Source organism: Delphinapterus leucas, chromosome X, assembly GCF_059928025.1.
Source record: "Delphinapterus leucas isolate spDelLeu-1000000601 "Yukka" chromosome X, BTC_Dleu_Yukka2, whole genome shotgun sequence".
NCBI lineage: Eukaryota > Metazoa > Chordata > Mammalia > Artiodactyla > Monodontidae > Delphinapterus > Delphinapterus leucas.
Genome location: NC_143150.1, coordinates 68,517,675 through 68,539,325, shown reverse-complemented (window position 1 = coordinate 68,539,325; position 21,651 = coordinate 68,517,675). Strand labels below are relative to the sequence as shown.

The following is a 21,651-nucleotide window of genomic DNA, read 5'->3' as shown; positions in this document are numbered from 1 at the left end:
CCCTGAGAAAACCATAATTCAAAAAGAGTTATGTACTACAATGTTCACTGCAGCACTATTTACAATAGCCAGATCATGGAAGCAACCTAAATGCCCATCGACGGATGAATGGATAAAGAAGATGTGGTACATATACACAATGCAATATTACTCAGCCATAAAAAGGAACGAAATTGGTTCATTTGTAGAGATGTGGATGAATCTAGAAACTGTCACACAGAGTGAAGTAATTCAGAAAGAGAAAAACCAATATCGTATATTAACGCATATACATTTTTCTAGGTTCTAGTGGAACCCAGAAAAATGGTACAGATGAACTGGTTTGCAGGGCAGAAATTGAGACACAGATATAGAGAACAAACGTATGAACACCAAGGGGGGAAAGCAGCGGCGTGTGTGTGTGTGTGTGTGTGTGTGTGTGTGTGTGTGATGAATTGGGAGACTGTGACTGACATATATACACTAATATGTATAAGATGGATAACTATTAAGAACCTGCTGTATAAAAAAATAGAATAAAATTCAAAAAAAGGAATAAATGAAATAAAACAAAGGAAACAGTAGCAAAGACCAATAAAACTAAAAGCTGGTTCTTTGAGAAGATAAACAAAATTGATAAGCCATTAGCCAGACTCATCAAGAGGGACAGGTCTCAAATCAATAAAATTAGAAATGAAAAAGGAGAAGTTGTGACACTGCAGAAATACAAAGCATCCTAATAGACTACTACAAGCAACTCTATGCCAATAAAAGGGACAACCTGGAAGAAACGGACAAATTCTTAGAAAGGTATAACGTTCCAAGACTGAACCAGGAAGAAATAGAAAATATGAACAGACAAATCACAAGTAATGAAATTGAAACTGTGATTAAACATCTTCCAACAAACAATAGTCCAGGACCAGATGGCTTCACACGTGAATTCTATCAAACATTAAGAGAAGAGCTAACATCTATCCCTCTAAACTCTTGCAAAAAATTGCAGAGGAAGGAACACTCCCAAACTCATTCTATGAGGCCACCATCACCCTGATACCAAAACCAGACACAGATACTACAAAAAAAGAACATTATAGACCAATATCACTGATGAATAAAGATGCAAAAATCCTCAACAAAATACTAGCAAACAGAATCCAACAACACATTTAATAAAGGATCATACACCATGATCAAGTGGGATTTATCCCAGGGAGGCAAGGATTCTTCAATATACATAAATCAATCAATGTGATACACCATATTAACAAATTGAAGAATAAAAACCACATTATCTCAATAGATGCAGAAAAAGCTTTTGACAAAACTTAACACCCATTTATGATAAAAACGCTCCAGAAAGTGGGCAAAGAGGGAACCTACCTCAACATAATAAAGGCCATATATGACAAACCCACAGCAAACATCATTCTCAATGGTGAAAAACTGAAAGCATTTCCTCTAAGATCAGGAACAAGACAAGGATGTCCGCTCTCACCACTATTATTCAACATAGTTTTGGAAGTTTTAGCCACAGCAATCAGCGAAGAAAAAGAAATAAAAGGAATCCAAATTGGAAAAGAAGAAGTAAAGCTGTCGCTGTTTGAAGATGATGTGATACTAAACATAGAGAATCCTAAAGATGCCACCAGAAACTACTAGAGCTAATCAATGAATTTTGTAAAGTTGCAGGATACAAAATTAATGCACAGAAATCTCTTGCATTCCTATACACTAATGATGAAAAATCTAATAAAGAAAGTAAGAAAACACTCCCATTTACCACTGCAACAAAAAGAATAAAATATCTAGAAATAACCTACCTAGGGAGACAAAAGACCTGTATGCAAAAAACTATAAGACACTGATGAAAGAAATTAAAGATGATACAAACAGATGGAGAAATATACCATGTTCTTGGATTGGAAGAATCAATATTGTGAAAATGAATATACTACCCAAAGCAATCTACAGATTCAATGTAAACCCTATCAAACTACCAATGGCATTTTTGACAGAACTAGAACAAAAAATCTTAAAATTTGTATGGAGACACAAAAGACCCCGAAGAGCCAAAGCAGTCTTGAGGGATAAAAACAGAGCTTGGGGAAATCAGACTCCCTGACTTTAGACTATACTACAAAGCTACAGTAATCAAGACAATATGGTACTGGCACAAAACCAGAAATATAGATCAATGGAACAGGATAGAAAGCCCAGAGATAAACCCATGCACCTATGGCCAGCTAAGCTATGACAAAGGAGGCAAGGATATACAATGGAGAAGACAGTCTCTTCAAAAAGTGGTGCTGGGAAAACTGGACAGCTACATGTAAAAGAATGAAATTACAACACTCCCTAACACCATACACAAAAATAAACTCAAAATGGATTTGAGACATAAATGTAAGACTGGACACTATAAAACTCTTAGAGGAAAACACAGGATAGAACACTCTTTGACATAAATCATAGCAAGGTCATTTTTGATCCACCTCCTAATGGAAATAAAAACAAATAAACAAATGGGACCTAATGAAACTTAAAAGTTTTTGCACATCAAAGAAAACTACAAACAAGATGAAAAGACAACCCTCGGAATGGGAGAAAATATTTGCAAACGAATCAATGGACAAAGGATTAATCTCTGAAACGTATAAACAGCTCATGTAGCTCAATATTAAAAAAAACAAACAACCCAATCAAAATATGGGCAGAAGACCTAAATAGACATTTCTCCAAAGAAGACATACAGATGGCCAAGAAGCACATGAAAAGCTGCTCAACATCACTAATTAGAGAAATGCAAGTCAAAACTATAATGAGGTATCACCTCACACCAGTTAGAATGGGCACGATGAGAAAATCTACAAACAACAAATGCTGGAGAGGGTGGGGAGGAAATGGAACCCTCTTACACTGTTGGTGGGAATGTAAATTGATACAGCCACTATGGAGAACAGTATGGACGTGCCTTAAAAAACTAAAAATAGCATTACCATATGACCCAACAATCCCACTACTGGGCATATACCCAGAGAAAACCATAATTCTAAAAGATACATGCACCCCAATGTTCACTGCAGCACTATTTACAATAGCCAGGTCATGGAAGCAACGTAAATGCCCATCGACAGACAAATGGATAAAGATGTGGCACACATATACAATACAACATTACTCAGCCCTAAAAAGGAATAAAATTGGGCTATTTGTAGAGACGTTGATGGATCTAGAGACTGTCACACAGAGCGAAATCAGAAAGAGAAAAACAAATATCGTATATTAATGCATATATGTGGAACCTAGAAAAATGGTACAGATGAACCGGTTTGCAGGGCAGAAATAGAGACACAGATGCAGAGAACAAACGTATGGACACCAAGGGGGGAAAGTGGCGGGGGGTGGTGGTGGTGTGATGAACCGGGAGATTGGGATTGATATATATACAGTAATATGTATAAAATGGATAACTAATAAGAGCCTGCCGTATAAAAAAATGAATAAAATTAAAAATAAATATACAACTCAGTAGGGCTGAAAGGCTTTAAAAATGTAAAGCTTTCAAAGAAGGGAAAAACATCTGATAAGTTCTGACATTTGCAGGACATGAACCAAAGATAACAGAAAACTCACATACCAAGGACTGTTACAAGCATGGCACAAAGTCTTAAGAATAGTGCCAGGGAGGTTAAAGCCCACAAGAAACAGAAACTTTCAGAAGTACAGGAAAGATTTTTTAAAATGGCTTTGAAAAACAAAATCTGAAAGAAGAATGGAGTCTTGTACTAAACGTGTGTGGGGGGGCGTTGGTATATTAACAGAAGATGGTAGGTAGAGGCACTCAACTTCTATTTTATTCAACACGGAGAATCATCTTCCAACTGGAAGTAGTGGAAAAAACCAAATATCTCAGAGAGAATCAAGAGCCAAAACTGCAATATTTCCAATGATAATCTTTGAGAAATCACAGAGAACAGGAGAGATGCTAGATGATGTAATCTTCAAAGAAAGTGACATCTATAAGCTATAGCACAGCAAAATCTGACGAGAAACCTAGGGGGAAATTCTGCAATAGACTATCAGATATATTGCAAACACGTAGAAGAAATATGTTTACCAGAAGTGGAATTCACTGCCAAATTAACCTCATTTGCTTATAGTTTTCTTTCACATACAACTTGCTTTACAAGATTCTCACATGAAAATCACCTGGGGGAGCTTTCTCTGGGGCGAACTAGACAGTGATATTTTAAAAATTCCACAGGTAATTCCATTGTGCAGTCAGGGTTGAGAAACTCTTTGATAGGGGCATCAGGATAATACTGCCGACTAGTCTAGCTTGGTTTCTGTACAGAGTCTGAAAAGGTTTTGCATCCTATCGTTATGGAGAAATGTGGACTAGATCAGTGCTTCTCAAACTTCAGCATACAAACGAATCATATGGAAATCTTGTAAAAATACAGATTCTGATTCAGTAGGTTGGGGGTGAGGCCTGAGAGCATGCATTTTAAATAAGCCTCCAAGTGATGCTGATGATGCTGATCAGTCTGAGTAGCAAGGAGCTTGATGACAATACAATTTAACAGATTCACAGTTGTTAAATAACACTCTCAAAGATTATGGAGCAATGTTAACCTGCAAACAGCCCTGTCTTTAGCATTTTTAAAAGAACCATGTCAAAGACATGCTAAACAAATCTACAGACAACTCAAAGCTGGGAGTTAGTAATGAAGATGTATATGATAAAAAATATTCTGAATTCTCTGGGCTGTGAAGATGAGCTGAAATCAACAAAATGATGATAAATGTGCTACCTTAAACACTTTAAGGGTTAGCAAGCTGAAGTAATCATAGTAAGAGTACAGAATAGGGGGGCTTCCCTGTGGCGCAGCGGTTAAGAATCCACCTGCCAATGCAGGGGACACAGGTTCAATCCCTGGTCCGGGAAGATCCCACATGCCGCAGAGCAACTAAGCCCGCGTGCCACAACTACTGAGCCCGCGTGACGCAACTACTGAAGCCCTTGCACCACAACGAGAAGCCACTGCAATGAGAAGCCCGTGCACCGCAATGAAGAGTAGCCCCCTGCCCCGTTCGCCACAACTAGAGAAAGACTGCATGCAGCAACGAAGACCCAACACAGCCAAAAATAAATATATTTAAAAAAAAAGATTACAGAATAGGGGAAAAAAACCTGTCTTGGTGAGTTCACATGAAGACCTGAAGTTTTTAGTTAACAAAAGCTCAATAAAAAGACCGTTTGACCTGGCTGCTAAGAAACCTAAGAGTCACATGTTGTTTTCCCAGGCCATAGTGTTCAGATAAAAGTAGGTAACAGTGCCAATGCAACTTGCACTTCAGACTACATGCGGAGTATTTGAAACGTTTAAAATACCTCCAAAAGGACATTGACAAACACAAGAAAGTATCTAGAGTGACCAAGATGGTGAGAAGCCAGGGAATACCATAAAAGAAACGGTTGAGGGACTTCCCTGGTGGTCCAGTGGTAAAGAATCTGCCTTCCAATGCAGGGAAAGTGGGCTCGATCCCTGGCCAGGGAACTAAGATCCCACATGCCGCAGGGCAACTAACGCCGCATGCCACGACTACTGAGCTCACACTCCTCAGCGAGAGAGCCCACGTGCTCTGGAACCCGCGTGCCACAACAAAGAGCCCTCACCGCAAGGAAGATCCTGCACGCTGTGACGAACACCCCGCATGCTGCAACTAAGACCTGACGCAGCCAAAGAAAATAACTTAAAAGAAAAGAAAAGAAAAGAAAAGAAATGGTTGAATTACTTGGAGATGTCTAGCCTGAAGACAAGACTAAAAATGGACATGATTACCATCTTCAAATATTTGGAGTTATAACATGAAAGAGAGCAGAATCATAGGGTCAAACTAGGGCCAAGAGTTGAAGAAATATGGAAGCAGATAATTCTGTCTTTTAATAGTCTAGCAAATAAGATTGTCTAAAAGTGGAGATGTAACCAGTCTCTTGAAGCAAGCTATTACCAATCTCTGGAAATATTCAAGCAGAGGCTAGATATTAGGTGGGAGTTTGTCCTTATTAGGTGGGAGTTTGAACAGACTGATTTCAAAAGACCCTTTGGACTAAAATGTCATTAAGGATGGAGAGCCCCTTGGTTTTCTATTCTGGGCCTAGGGTCATACTAAGCCACACATTCCCAGTGGCACAATTTTGTTATAATGTTTTCTTGGTAAGACCAGTCCACTTATATTGCCCCATCCCCTCCCTCCAACACACTTTGCGCTTTACTACCTTCACACTTCTACTAATGCTGTTCCTTCAGCCCCCGCTTAGTCTTTCCCCATTTCCCTCACGCCTCAATGTTTAATGAAATCTTATCACCTAAGAAGCTATTACTATCTCAGCTATCAATTTTTTCATCCATCTTTGCACACAGCATTTGTCTGTACCACTAGTGTCACTTCCTGCCTTACATGGTCTTTTTATATTTTTGAAATATTAATTTTATTAATATCTTATTTACCCAACATAACCAAAATATCATTTCAACATGTTATCAATACAAAAATTAGCGAGATGTTTTATATTTTTTAAAAATTCTAAGTCTCAGAAATCTGGTGTGTAATTTACACTTACAGCACATCTCAAGATGGATGCTAAACCTTCATTAAAGTGAAATGTAGTCCTAATGAAACAACAAAGTTGTGTTTAATGGAAAAAATTTACACTTTCAGTTTTTTATTTAGCTTAATTAAAATTAAAGAAACTTAAAAGTTCAGTTCCAGTTAATTAGTGACATTTCAAGTGTCCAGTAGCCACATGTGCTTAGAGGTTACCATATTGGACAGTGCAGCTTTAAAGAATCTGTTTGTAAGACAGCAACCCCACATATGGAAAGAGCTTTAAAGTGTTCTCAATGTATAGTTTATGCTCTATAAACCCACTATTTATGCATCTCCTTTACATTTTTCAAAAATAAAATAATACTCTACAAAAACACATGGAATAGATGATTCTTTCCTACACTCACTGATCTTCAAGTTCACTCTTGACATTCTAGAATTTCTAACATTTCCTACATGGAAACTAGAGTCAAAAAAGTCATACCTCCATTCAAAACCCTCCCAAACACTGTGATTTTACAGACTGTTAAATCCTAAATAGCTCCCACCTGATGAGTTTAGAGGCTGCTTTATTCTATTCAAGAAGGATTTTTATTTTGGTTTAATTTTACTTTTTAATTCAAAGTTTTAGCAACGAGACACACTCACAAAGCAACATGTGAACAAATCCAAATTACTATTACTTCCATAATAACACGCTGCTCTCCTTTCCCCCTGCCTACACCAGAGAAAATAAAGGAAAATATTTTCCCCACATGGCATCCCTGCAACGCACTCATTTATTTCAAAATTGCAACCAAACTGGCAAGGCTTCATTAAACAGAACACAATGTTTTTGCTAAGGTATAGGTTTCCATTTAAAATGCAGTCTGTTTCTTGTAGTTGATTAGGGCACAGGGAGAGAAAAAGCCAATTTGCTCCCCTACTTTTGCCCAAAGCCTTCATTCTTTCTGCCTCATTCTGCACTTTCCCTAGGTTGGGAGTGGTGGTCAAGAGATTCCAGCACTGGCAAGACATCTCTACCCTGTATGGACATTTAAGGGGTGAGTTACGGCTGTAACACCTGCCGAGGTCCCCCAGACTAGAAGTAATTATCAATACATCTTCAAAGAAAAGAAAATCCTGAATGTAAGCAATGCCCTCAAATGCCTTGTAAAATCATCTTACTAACATACACCCAAATGAACCTGGTCTCATTTTAAGCAGTCCCTTCACTACCTAAGTGGTATAAAAATGAAAAAAATGTAATAATTCTAAACCACAAGTTCAGTTCAGCCCGACAGATGTAATGTCACTATTGTTTGGTAAGTGAAAACTAACATTTTAAAGGTTAAAGTATGCCAAAGATGTCAGGAGACTGCAGTCCAAATGATGAAATACAGATCTCTCTCCATTTTGGTGTGAAAAGATCAGTTAAGAATTATGTTAATAAAATGGGTCTGTAGATTCTACTCTGTGGTGAAAAACACTGTGGTACATTTCCAGTTTAACTTATGTATGTAAGAGAAAAAAAGAATCCCCACCGTCCCCCTCCCCTGGGCTCCTTCTATCATCATAAAAGAGAAGATTTTAAATCTTTTTATTTAGTTACCTTATACTCAGTTATAATATTCATGTCCACAAGTCAGAAATTTTGGATTGAGTATACGGTTAGCATCAGCCATTTTTAAACTTAAATATTTCTGGGAAAGCTTACCAATAAAACAAGAGAACAAATGTGTAATTGTTCTTAAATCACTTAGGTCTCTTCCTAGTTATAAGCAATACTTACCATCCTATTCATACAGCCCTTTCACCTATATTTCAATGAAGCCTTACAACAATCCTATGAAGTAGGAATCACCAAATCTATTTTACAGATAAAAAACAGAAGCACAGACAGAGAAAGTGATTTACCAAAGGCCATGTGCTTACTACGTGGAAAGAGCCAGTAATTAAAGCCAGGCCTCCTGATTCCAAATCCAGTCAACTTTTCACTAAATGGACAACTGCCTCCCAATATATGCCAAGACTATAAACTTTATTTTTTTTCATATTGTTTGCTTTTATTTTTTTCCACATCTTTATTGGAGTACAGTTGCTTTACAATGGTGTGTTAGCTCCTGCTCTACAACAAAGTGAACCAGTTACACATACACACATGCTCCCACATCTCTTCCCTCCTGTGTCTCCCACCCTCCACCCTCCCTATCCCACCCCTCCAGGCGGTCACAAAGCATGGAGCTGATCTCCCTGTGCTATGCGGCTGCTTCCCACTAGCTCTCTACCTTAAGTTTGGTAGTGTATGTATGTCCATGCCTCTCTCTTGCTTTGTCACAGCTCACCCTTCCCCCCCCATATCCTCAACTCCGATCTCCAGTAGGTCTGTGTCTTTATTCCTGTCTTACCCCTAGGTTCTTCATGACATTTTTTTCCCCTTAAATTCCATATATATGTGTTAGCATACGGTATGTGTCTTTCTCTTTCTGACTTACTTCACTCTGTATGACAGACTCTAGGTCTATCCACCTCATTACAAATAGCTCAATTTCGTTTCTTTTTATGGCTGAGTAATATTCCATTGTATATATGTGCCATATCTTCTTTATCCATTCATCCGATGATGGACACTTAGGTTGCTTCCATGTCCTGGCTATTGTAAATAGAGCTGCAATGAACATTTTGGTACATGACTCTTTTTGAATTTTGGTTTTCTCAGGGTATATGCCCAGTAGTGGGATTGCTGGGTCATATGGTAGCTCTATTTGTAGTTTTTTAAGGAACCTCCATACTGTTCTCCATAGTGGCTGTACCAATTCACAGTCCCACCAGCAGTGCAAGAGTGTTCCCTTTTGTCCACACCCTCTCCAGCATTTATTGTTTCTAGATTTTTTGGTGATGGCCATTCTGACTGGTGTGAGATGATATCTCATGGTAGTTTTGATTTGCATTTCTCTAATGATTAATGATGTTGAGCATTCTTTCATGTGTTTGTTGGCAGTCTGTATATCTTCTTTGGAGAAATGTCTTCTTTGGAGAAATTTAGGTCTTTTGCCCATTTTTGGATTGGGTTGTTTGTTACTGAGCTGCATGAGCTGCTTGTAAATTTTGGAGATTAATCCTTTGTCAGTTGCTTCATTTGCAAATATCTTCTCCCATTCTGAGGGTTGTCTTTTGGTCTTGTTTATGGTTTCCTTTGCTGCGCAAAAGCTTTGAAGTTTCATTAGGTCCCATTTATTTTTGTTTTTATTTCCATTTCTCTAGGAGGTGGGTCAAAAAGGATCTTGCTGTGATTTATGTCAGAGTGTTCTGCCTATGTTTTCCTCTAAGAGTTTGATAGTTTCTGGCCTTACATTTAGGTCTTTAATCCATTTTGAGCTTATTTTTGTGTACGGTGTTAGGGAGTGATCTAATCTCATACTTTTACACATACCTGTCCAGTTGTCCCAGCACCACTTAATGAAGAGGCTGTCCTTTCTCCACTGTACATTCCTGCCTCCTTTATCAAAGATAAGGTGACCATATGTGTGTGGGTTTATCTCTGGGCTTTTTATCCTGTTCCATTGATCTGTCTTTCTGTTTTTGTGCCAGTACCATACTGTCTTGATTACTGTAGCTTTGTAGTATACAAGACTATAAACTTTAAATAAATACATTCCTTCAGTCCCAATAGGCATGTCCAATGTATTCAACCTCACTATGAGCTATTGAGACCATGCTCATTTCCGGTATGAAAACTTCCAAAATGACAAAACACCTTTTATAAGCAGGCTTAACCCAGCAGGGCTTATTTTTATTTTATTTATTTTTACATCTTTATTAGACTATAATTGCTTTACAATGGTGTGTTAGTTTCCGCTTTATAACAAAGTGAATCAGTTATACATATACATATGTTCCCTTATCTCTTCCCTCTTGCGTCTCCCGCCCTCCCACCCTCCCTATCCCACCCCTCCAAGCGGTCACAAAGCACGGAGCTTATCTCCCTGTGCTATGCGGCTACTTCCCACTAGCTCTCTACCTTACATTTGGTAGTGTATATAGGTCCATGCCTCTCTCTCGCTTTGTCACAGCTTACCCTTCCCCCTCCCCATATACTCAAGTACGTCCTCTAGTAGTTCTGTGTCCTGTCTTACCCCTAGGTTCTTCATGACATTTTTTCCCTTAAATTCCATATATGTGTTAGCATACGGTATTTGTCTTTCTCTTTCTGACTTACATCACTCTGTATGACAGACTCTAGGTCTATCCACCTCATTACAAATAGCTCAATTTCGTTTCTTTTTATGGCTGAGTAATATTCCATTGTATATATGTGCCATATCTTCTTTATCCATTCATCCGATGATGGACACTTAGGTTGTTTCCATCTCCGGGCTATTGTAAATAGAGCTGCAATGAACATTTTGGTACATGACTCTTTTTGAATTTTGGTTTTCTCAGGGTATATGCCCAGTAGTGGGATTGCTGGGTCATATGGTAGCTCTATTTGTAGTTTTTTAAGGAACCTCCATACTGTTCTCCATAGTGGCTGTACCAATTCACAGTCCCACCAGCAGTGCAAGAGTGTTCCCTTTTGTCCACACCCTCTCCAGCATTTATTGTTTCTAGATTTTTTGGTGATGGCCATTCTGACTGGTGTGAGATGATATCTCATGGTAGTTTTGATTTGCATTTCTCTAATGATTAATGATGTTGAGCATTCTTTCATGTGTTTGTTGGCAGTCTGTATATCTTCTTTGGAGAAATGTCTTCTTTGGAGAAATTTAGGTCTTCTGCCCATTTTTGGATTGGGTTGTTTGTTTGTTATTGAGCTGCATGAGCTGCTTGTAAATTCTGGAGATTAATCCTTTGTCAGTTGCTTCATTTGTAAATATCTTCTCCCATTCTGAGGGTTGTCTTTTAGTCTTGTTTATGGTTTCCTTTGCTGTGCAAAAGCTTTGAAGTTTCATTAGGTCCCATTTGTTTATTTTTGTTTTTATTTCCATTTCTCTAGGAGGTGAGTCAAAAAGGATCTTGCTGTGATTTATGTCAGAGTGTTCTGCCTATGTTTTCCTCTAAGAGTTTGATAGTTTCTGGCCTTACATTTAGGTCTTTAATCCATTTTGAGCTTATTTTTGTGTATGGTGTTAGGGAGTGATCTAATCTCATACTTTTACATGTACCTGTCCAGTTCTCCAAGCACCACTTATTGAAGAGGCTGTCCTTTCTCCACTGTATATTCCTGCCTCCTTTATCAAAGATAAGGTGACCATATGTGTTTGGGTTCATCTCTGGGCTTTCTATCCTGCTGCATTGATCTATTTTTCTGTTTTTGTGCCAGTACCATACTGTCTTGATTACTGTAGCTTTGTAGTATACAAGACTATAAACTAAATAAATATATTCCTTCAGTCCCAATAGGCATGTCCAATGTATTCAACCTCACTGTGAGCTTTTGAGACCATGTTCATTTCCGGTATGAAAACTTCCAAAATGACAAAACACCTTTTATAAGCAGTCTGAACCCAGCAGGGCTTATTTTTAAGTAAGTCAACTTTTAGTATTTTCGTTTTAAATAGAGTTGCCCCTCGGATAAATAATATGTTTTATTACTCTTATTTCTTTCAGAGTACTGTGTGCCAATATATCCAAATCCATTCCTGGAACACAAACAGCCAAATTAGAAAATTTGCCCAGTCATTTGAAAAACTACTCATTTGGTCAACACATGTATGACTGTGTCAGGTAAATTTAATTCCAGGGAGGAAAAGCCAGCAAGAAAACCAAACCTGAGATTTATTCTGTAACTAGGGAGTTTAAAGCAGATTTTATTCACCTTGAGAATTTTAAAGCATTTTTAGTGATCTCCAATTCTCCTACAGTCATTATCATATATTAATAAAAATTATGCAGGTTACTATGTTTCTAACCACTGCTAAAAGTATTTCATTTAATTCTCCTAATCCACGTATGCCAATCTTTAAAAAATTTAATTTTGTTATAACGTTAGGGCAAAAAGTCACTTAAAACATACTGTTCAGGGGCTTCCCTGGTGGCGCAGTGGTTGAGAGTCCGCCTGCCAATACAGGGGACACGGGTTCGTGCCCCGGTCCGGGAAGATCCCACATGCCGCGGAGCGGCTGGGCCCGTGAGCCATGGCCGCTGAGCCTGCGCATCCAGAGCCTGTGCTCCACAACAGGAGAGGCCACAACAGTGAGAGGCCCGTGTGCCACACACACACAAAAAAATACTGTAAAGAAAATGGAAACTACCAAGAATTGATTTTACAATTTAAGATCATAATCTATGTGCGATATTTGTATACATACATATCTGTCTACTTACCACTGTGTGTGTGTGTGTGTGTGTGTGTGCGCGCATATTTCCCCTAGGGGCTGGGGTTCAGTACTCATTAATTCAGTGCTTATGGTGAGTTTATAGAAAATATCTACAAGAATAATGAGAATTGACTATACATTACAAAATAGGGAGGAATGTATAATATCAAAAATAACAGCAAGCGGGCTTCCCTGGTGGCACAGTGGTTGGGAGTCTGCCTCCAACGCAGGGGACACGGGTTCATGCCCTGGTCCGGGAAGATTCCACATGCCGTGGAGCGGCTGGGCCCGTGAGCCATGGCCGCTGAGCCTGCGCGTCCGGAGCCTGTGCTCTGCAACGGCAGAGGCCACAACAGTGAGAGGCCCGTGTACCGCCAAAAAAAAAAACAAAAAACAAACAAACAAAACCATAGAAAACATACTGCTCAGTACTAATGGGTCAGAAGACCTGGTGCTAAGTATTAGTACACGCATACTATATTCAATGGACATACTGCATCAATTAAGATTTAAGGCACTAAAATATATGGTTAACAAAACAACAGACTTAAAAAACTGAATTCTGGAATTCAAATGCCTGTGTGAATATCAGTTTTAAAATAAGCCACATCTATTAAGTCTGGAAGAAATAATCTCTTTTTAAAAACAAAAAGGTAGGGCTTCCCTGGTGGTGCAGTGGTTGAGAGTCTGCCTGCCGATGCAGGGGACACGGGTTCGTGCCCTGGTCCAGGAAGATCCCACATGCTGTGGAGTGGCTAGGCCCGTGAGCCATAGCCACTGAACCTGCGCGTCCGGAGCCTGTGCTCCACAATGAGAGAGGCCACAACGGTGAGAGGCCCGCATACCGCCAAAAAACCCCAAACAACAACAAAAAAAACCCAAGAAACAAAAACAACAACAAAAAACCAAAAAGGTCTGGTGGGAGGGAGGAATCAGGGTAACCTAATACCAACCAACTACTAAAGTATTATACCTTGAGCATCGTCACCTTTTGGATGTGTTCATACAAGCTCCAAAACTCGATAGTGTTCTAAAGCACAACATGCCAATTAAAAAAAATCATAGGTACCAACATAAAAATGTGTCATACTGAAAAGAGAAGGGCAAACATTATTGTGTTTGCAACAGAGCTTCTTCATTAAGAACCTCAGAGTAGATGAGAATTAATGACATGCAAGCCTTGTGAATAATGAAAATGTCAGCTCAATAGTATCATCACCAAAACGAAAAATACTCAATATAGTTAAAAACAAAAAAAGGTCAAATCACAAAGAACTGCTGAATCTGAGGTCATGAAAATAAAATACCATCGTATATGTAGTTATATACAAAAGTGTTGGGAATTGTTCCTATATAGAATGTTTCATTAAAATTTTACAGCATTTGTAGCAAATCAAAGGTTGATTACCAGATAGCTTTTTTTATTCTATGAGTAGCAGGGTGGAATTCAGCTCTGTGAAAATGGAAAAAGACAGGATACTAGGTTCTAGTCTTGGCTGTAACAGTAACTGTAAATTTGGCCAATTTATTTAACCTTTTGTGTCTCAGGATCTCCATCAATATTAGAGTACTGGATTAAGCTATCTACAAGATACCTTTCCAATTCTATGAATCTGTGACTATGAATAAGATATAACCTGCATCACATTACAATACTAAGTCAGAAAAATAAAGCTTAAGAAACAACATGAATAACTAGGATGTAAGCTTAGAAGCTGTGCTTTTCTTACTGCTATTTCACTCATACACTTGTCTCTTTTTATGACTATCTTATTTTTTTTTAAAGAAACATAAAGCATTCCTCTTTAAAAAACAGGGCAGGGTTTATATTTCACTGCCTTTACTTATTGCACGGTACCTCTCACCACCCACACAATTTGCTGATCACTTCCATTACTGGCCTATCAGAGGATGCTACTAAGGCCTCCACCACTGCTGATACTACTAGCGCAAAATGGGATTATAAAATATCTGCATGGCAATGTTAGCTTAGCCTGGTTTATATTCTTCTACCTCTACCACTTGAAAAGGACAGCAGGAAAAAAAGGATTCAGCATGTGTCTAATCTCTTGGCAGGAAGTCTGCAGCTCACAAATAATTCTGATTTACAACAACCCTCTAAAACAGTTAAACCGAAAAATATTAACAATGTCAACAAATCAAAGGATGGAGACCAAGCCAAATGCTGCCAATTCACAGGATCAAGTTAGTCAAAAAAAGAAACCATTATAATGACATTTCAATTCACTCAAGTACTTTAGACAGTGAATTTAATCTTCAATTACCCAGTTCAACCCAATTCATGCTCTTTTATTATCAAGCTACGCCACTAAATTAGAATTTGGTCTTATTCACACTAACTCAATTCTGACTTCTCATTATTCTCAAGAAGTCAAAAAATGACTCAAAAACCCAAAAGATTCATGTGTTTATTTTTAAGTTATTAATGTAAAAGTCACTGATTACTGGCAATTTTGGTGTTAATTGGTAAAGTACTACTTTTTTTTTTTAACATCTTTATTGGGATATAATTGCTTTACAATGGTGTGTTAGTTTCTGCTTTATAACAAAGTGAATCAGTTATACATATACATATGTTCCCTTATCTCTTCCCTCTTGCGTCTCCCGCCCTCCCTATCCCACCCCTCCAGGCTGTCACAAAGCACCAAGCCAATATCCCTGTGCCATGCAGCTGCTTCCCACTAGCTATCTACCTTACGTTTGGTAGTGTGTATATGTCCATGACTCTCTCTCGTCCTGTCACAGCTCACCCTTCCCCCTCCCCATATCCTCAAGTCCGTTCTCCAGTAGGTCTGCGTCTTTATTCCTGTCTTACCCCTAGGTTCATGACATTTTTTCCCTTAAATTCCATATATATGTGTTAGCATACAGTATTTGTCTTTTTCTTTCTGACTTACTTCACTCTGTATGACAGACTCTAGGTCTATCCACCTCATTAGAAATAGCTCAATTTCGTTTCTTTTTATGGCTGAGTAATATTCCATTGTATATATGTGCCACATCTTCTTTATCCATTCATCCGATGATGGGCACTTAGGTTGTTTCCATCTCCGGGCTATTGTAAATAGAGCTGCAATGAACATTTTGGTACATGACTCTTTTTGAATTTTGGTTTTCTCAGGGTATATGCCCAGTAGTGGGATTGCTGGGTCATATGGTAGCTCTATTTGTAGTTTTTTAAGGAACCTCCATACTGTTCTCCATAGTGGCTGAACCAATTCACATTCCCACCAGCAGTGCAAGAGTGTTCCCTTTTCTCCACACCCTCTCCAGCATTTATTGTTTCTAGATTTTTTGATGATGGCCATTCTGACTGGTGTGAGATGATATCTCATGGTAAAGTACTACTTTTTAAGAAATAAGTTTTCCACCAAAGTGAACAATTTAAAAGAGTGAAGTCAATTTTTAAAATTAAAATCACTTGACCAAAAAAGAAAATATTATCTACACAAATACAAATGACTGCTATATTGTTTGAGGAAAACAATACTGTGTTACAGAACCAAACACGTTGACAACTGTGATCCCTGAACCAGTGCTCCTACACAGAAATGGTGACGAAGTTGACCATATATCCCCGGTCTGTCCAGAAGAGTAGCAGTCTACAACTGTTGTCCTGTAGTAATTATTAATATGGCCCTCTTCCACGCCTAAGTGTCCCAGTTTGGATAAACTATATGGTCATCTTAGATGTAATTGACACTAACAGGAACTTTGGTCAATAAAAAATGAAAATTGTAATTAGAGTTAAATCCTTTCTTCATACACTCAAGTGAAGAACAAGAGGAAAGAGACCATTTTTCATTCCAGAAAAAACTGAAAACACTGAACACAAATATCTCCTCTCCCCCACAGAAAGTATCACGTTCATCACCATGTAAACGCTGTAATAGCAGCCCAACCTGTAGTAGTGAAATTATTGCAAGAGGTCCACAAATCTACATACATATACCATGCACTGTCTACAGATATTTGTCTCCCACATATGTTGGTGATATTATGACTAATGAAATTAAAACCTTGGGTTGAAGCACTAAAATACAAGAATATCTACAGCAAAAATATCAAGTATATATTTCAAGAGCAAAACCACAAGTTCACAAATATATTCCCAAATTGTTCAAGATTGTCAAGATTTTTACATATAAAATGAACTGCTTGATTATCTGGGAAACTTCCATATTCCAGGTTGGAAAAAAAAATAACGAAGGAAAAATAGACACAGAAGTGTTACTGCTTTCTTACACTGGGTATCAAAATGTCAAAGGATCACGTAAGTTGGATACTTTTTAAAATCAACGGGCCATATGGTTTTGGAAATGTCTGTGTTATACAGAAATGTTAAGGAATTAGACTTACAAAAGAAAAACATGTCCCAGCCCTAGTTAGTGGCCCAAAATTCTAGCACCTGATTGGTCTGGGTTTGACAGAGGACTTTTTACTTTCTAATTTGTTATCTACTTTACAGTAAATCAAGGGAACAGGAGGTTGGTGAGTGGTTTGCTCTATTTCCCAAACCGCTAGAGCTTTGGGAAAAGTAATATACACATTATAATTCCATAAATGCATTTGATCTACTGTATTATTTAAGGCCTCACTACATGTTCACTAATCTGAAAGAATATATCCAATCAGCCTAACAGTTCTAGATGACTTCATTATTAAGCTATTTCTTAAAGCCATTTCTGATTTTAAATTAAGTTTATCAAACTTTTTCACAAGCAGTAACAGCTGAAACAGGAACCTTGACAGACCAAAAAAGAGGGTGTAATTGCTAAATAAGTCTCACCTGCTTCATAAAGCAAATTTCCTTTAACAAAAGTTTTTGATGCAAATAACCTACAGATTTTAAAAATTACCACCTTTCATTTTCTTTGCATTTCCAATCTAATTAGATAGTAATTAGGTCTAAAGACATAAAACCTTAGTGACTTTGGCATCAGACCTGAGTTAAAATGGGGGCTCTACCACTTATTAGCTATGTAATTGAGGACAAATTACCTAATCTCTCCTTTGAGTCTCAGTTACCTCTGTAAAATAGGTAACATCCTCATGAAGTTTTGCTGTAAGGAGTACAAAATGATACATGTGAAGCACAGGACCTAGCACATAAGTATTCAATACAAATTAGTTATGAATTTAGGCTAACTACCCATCGCAGTTTGCCTGGGACAATGCAGGTTTGCACCTGGATGCATTATTAATAATGTCCCTTTTGCTCTTAAAAGCATCCTGGCTAGGGCAATAAATTATGTGGCTACCTTAACAATGATGATGAAAGGAGTTAATACCAATTAGAGTATTATATATCATTTATGACTTTTTGGACCTTGAAGGAAAAAAATCGAATGTCACACAAAATAATGAGATTATATTCCTGTAATACAGTCTACTGATAATTCATTTTGTTATTCAATAAACATTTAAACACTATTTATTTATACCCATCTCATTCCAACAGTAATTTAAGGCAGCAAATTTCTGTATTGTTTTTTCTGTTCCATACAGGTACTGGTAAATTTCAAACGTTATTTTAAAGGAAAAAAATTGACAGGTACAGCACTAATGAGGTTCCAGCTACTCAGGAACACTACCTTTTGAATTCCCAGTGAAAAACACCCATTCTGATCATGAAGAATGACCAAGACCAACTAACATATATCAAATAAGCCCATCCAATTACAGGGCCTGCAAAACAGAATAAATATTTTTAAACATGCATTCTACACATAAATCATCAGGAGACGCAACAAAAAATAAATTACCTGACTGTTATATGACATAGTATTGTAATACAATAAACTGGATTTTAGTTTTCTTCACTCTCTGCTCTAGAAAAAAAAAGAATCCATTATTCTTCCTCTTTTATAAGATAGACATTTTCTTTGAAACAGACACATCCTAAAACAATACATATCCTATATATTTTAGATACAGATACACACACATACATACACACACACACACTCACCACAACCCAACATAACTCAACATTAGTATTAGGATATTTGGGGAGACTGAGAAGGTCAGAGGGAACCAGGAATCTTATATGTTATATATAAGATAGCCTTTAAAGGCCGAGAGCCAATCTACCTTTTAATATAAAGTTACTTAAAATAGGCCTTTTCTCATGAGACCATTAATTATTTTCAGATTCTCAGTTACTTCCAAAAACTTATTTGGCACATTACACTAGCCTAAGGCAGTAATTAAAGTATGAAAGATCATCAGGACATCTTAGGCTAAAGAAAAACATTTTTTCAGTAAGAGTATACTAAAATCCAACTAAAAAATATTTAGATTGGTCTTCCTGGGTACTTTATTTTTACAACTTAGAAAACCGATTTTGGGAGAGCGATAACTGTGCCTGCCTGCTCTCAAGTCATCCAGGACGGACATAATGTACCTGATGGGGTGATATAAGTATTCTGTCTTTAATAAGGAGAAGAATCAAAAAATGATTAGTAATAGTATGTCTATTTCTTCCTTCAATCATCCAAAGCCACTGCGGTTAATTCTGATTCAGGAAATGCGGGCTCCTTATTTCCAGCAAAAAATTATTCTGGGACCTTGCAAACAGTGGATGACAACCTGATATAAATGCTTCCTCCTGCCCCAAAACTAAAGAATGACCTAAATAACAAGCCTGCTAGTCCTCAGAATCCCGGACTAACCTGTGGAATAAGTATGGTGAAACTGTCTAGGGAAGGAACGTGGCTGTCTCCTCCATCTTGAAATTAATCAGCATAAGGGAAAAAGGGACTGAGTATTCAGGAAGCAGAAGCCCAACCGGTTAATACTAGTTACTAAAGCTATGGCGTACGTGGCAGGTACCGCCCGCAGAAGCCGAGACCCTTAGGCATTTTTTTGAGGGGGGAGGGGTTGGGTTGCTCACGGATTGAACGAAAATTAACTTCAAGATCATTTGGCCCAATTCCCACCCTCACCCAGGGAAAAACAACAAACACGCAACAGCTTTTCCCTCCCTTTTGGGGGAATCCTTGCAGTGATATCTGCCAAAGGATATGCCAGGGTTATTCGAGCAAGGGAGTAAACCACATTTGCCTCAGATCCTCAGGGAAGATGTCATCGTGGCCCCAGGGGGCGCCTAATTGATAGTGCCCTGCAGAAGGGCTCAAAATGGGGTTTTGCAAATCCTGGGAAATATAAAGGCCCGCAAGTTCTCAGCATCTAACTTAGAGCAGCCTGATTTTTCCCCCATTTCCTAAACCCAAGCCCGCCATGTAAAAGGGAGGGGGGGAGGAGGACGCGAGGGAAGTCTCCAGAGAACCGAGGAGAGAAAAACCTGAGACGGTCAAAGATTCTCACGTCTGAAGCCAACACTCGAAAATCGCCTCCCCAAAATTCTTAAGGTTCTGGAGGGCCCCGGCCGCGGCTCGAGCGGCCACGAAAAGGAAGTACTTCCCACCTCCTTCCCCTTCTTCAAAGAGCCTGTCGGCCATACACCCAACTAAAATGGCAGCGGCGACTACGCCACGGAGCCCCCCGCAGCAACCTGCGCCTGGGGTCCGGAGGCGGCGCTGAGCCTCCGCCACGATGCGCCACTCAGGCCATTTTGAGAGAACGCAGTAACCGCGGCTCCGCTGTCTTCCTCTCGCTCTCCATCCATTTCTCAGGATTCCCAAGGCTTCACTTACTCGGTTTTAGTGTCGGGATCCGACTCGGTCGGTCCGGCCGCCGCCGCCGCCGCCGCCGCCGGGGCTCCTGCGCGCCTCCCCTACCGCCGCTCTCAAGCCCGCCTCCGATGAGTCGCTGGTTGAGACCCGCCTCTAGCCCAGCGCCTGCTCGGAGACGTTGCTCAGGCAGCCATTATCTTCCCCATTGTTACCAAGCAGCGACAGGAAACGCTTGCCCACAACAGGAAGTGATGATGCCGCGTCCGGGCCCCGCAGCCCGACTCCCAGCCGAGTAGCCAATCCCAGGCGATTGCTTGAAAAGGCTCAGTGGGAGGAGAAGGCTGCCGGCTGACGACGCGGCAAGGCGGGCCGCGGCCTGGAAAAGGAAAACCGCTGTGACGCCCACCATGTGACAGGCCCCACCCTCCTCCGCCATTTTGAATTGTGGCGAGAAATTTCGCGTTCTGAGAATTGTGGGAAAGTTGGGTTTCCATTTTTGAAAGCTGGAGGATGTCATCGTCTGACTGCTGGAAACCCTTTTCAGAGTGAGAAATGCGATACTAGTCTAACCTGACGTCGATTCACACAGTTAGTCCGGACCGGTTAATACAGCATCCTACGTTTATTCGACATTTATCGAGCGCCAGCTGTAGTGTCAAGCACTATTATAGATGTTGGGGATACAGCGGAAATTAAAGCGGACCAAAATCCCAGTTCTCGTGGGTCTTCATATTCTACTTGGGGGAGGGACAATAATTACTATATATATATATGTGTATATATATGTATAACATATATATAGTTGATGATAAATGCTAGGGAGAAAAAGCGGGGGGAGGTGGGCGGGAGAACGCCCGGTGGGGGCAAACGGGAATTGCAGTTTTAAAAAGAGTGGTCAGAGGTAGCCTCTCTGAGATGGTAATTCTGAAATCCTTGGAAGAGGGCGGTGACTGTAAAACGGTGGGAAAATCTGATAAGGTTGGAATTTAAGGGCGGTTAAGGAAGGCCTTTCTTAGATGGTAATGCGTGAAGGAAGGTAGAGAATGAGCTACCCAGCATCCAACTCCCGTTTTCACATTTAAAGAAAAGCAGCCACG

At 39.2% G+C, this 21,651-nt stretch overlaps 1 protein-coding gene across 4 annotated transcripts in view; it reads right to left on the bottom strand.

Moving 5' to 3' along the window:
* Window positions 1-20,753, bottom strand: part of RLIM (ring finger protein, LIM domain interacting) — a 39,442-nt gene extending 18,689 nt beyond the window's left edge. Inside the window, exons 1-2 of one of the 4 annotated variants that reach the window (XM_022580877.3) lie at window positions 20,576-20,753; window positions 18,683-18,748 (exon numbers count right to left, since the gene is read on the bottom strand). In XM_022580877.3, the coding sequence (XP_022436585.1) occupies window positions 18,683-18,700 (18 nt within the window). In that variant the 5' untranslated portion in view covers window positions 18,701-18,748; window positions 20,576-20,753. The other 3 variants (XM_022580878.3, XM_089904359.1, XM_089904360.1) reach the window with 3 other exon arrangements.
* Between the last annotated feature and the right edge of the window lie 898 nt (window positions 20,754-21,651).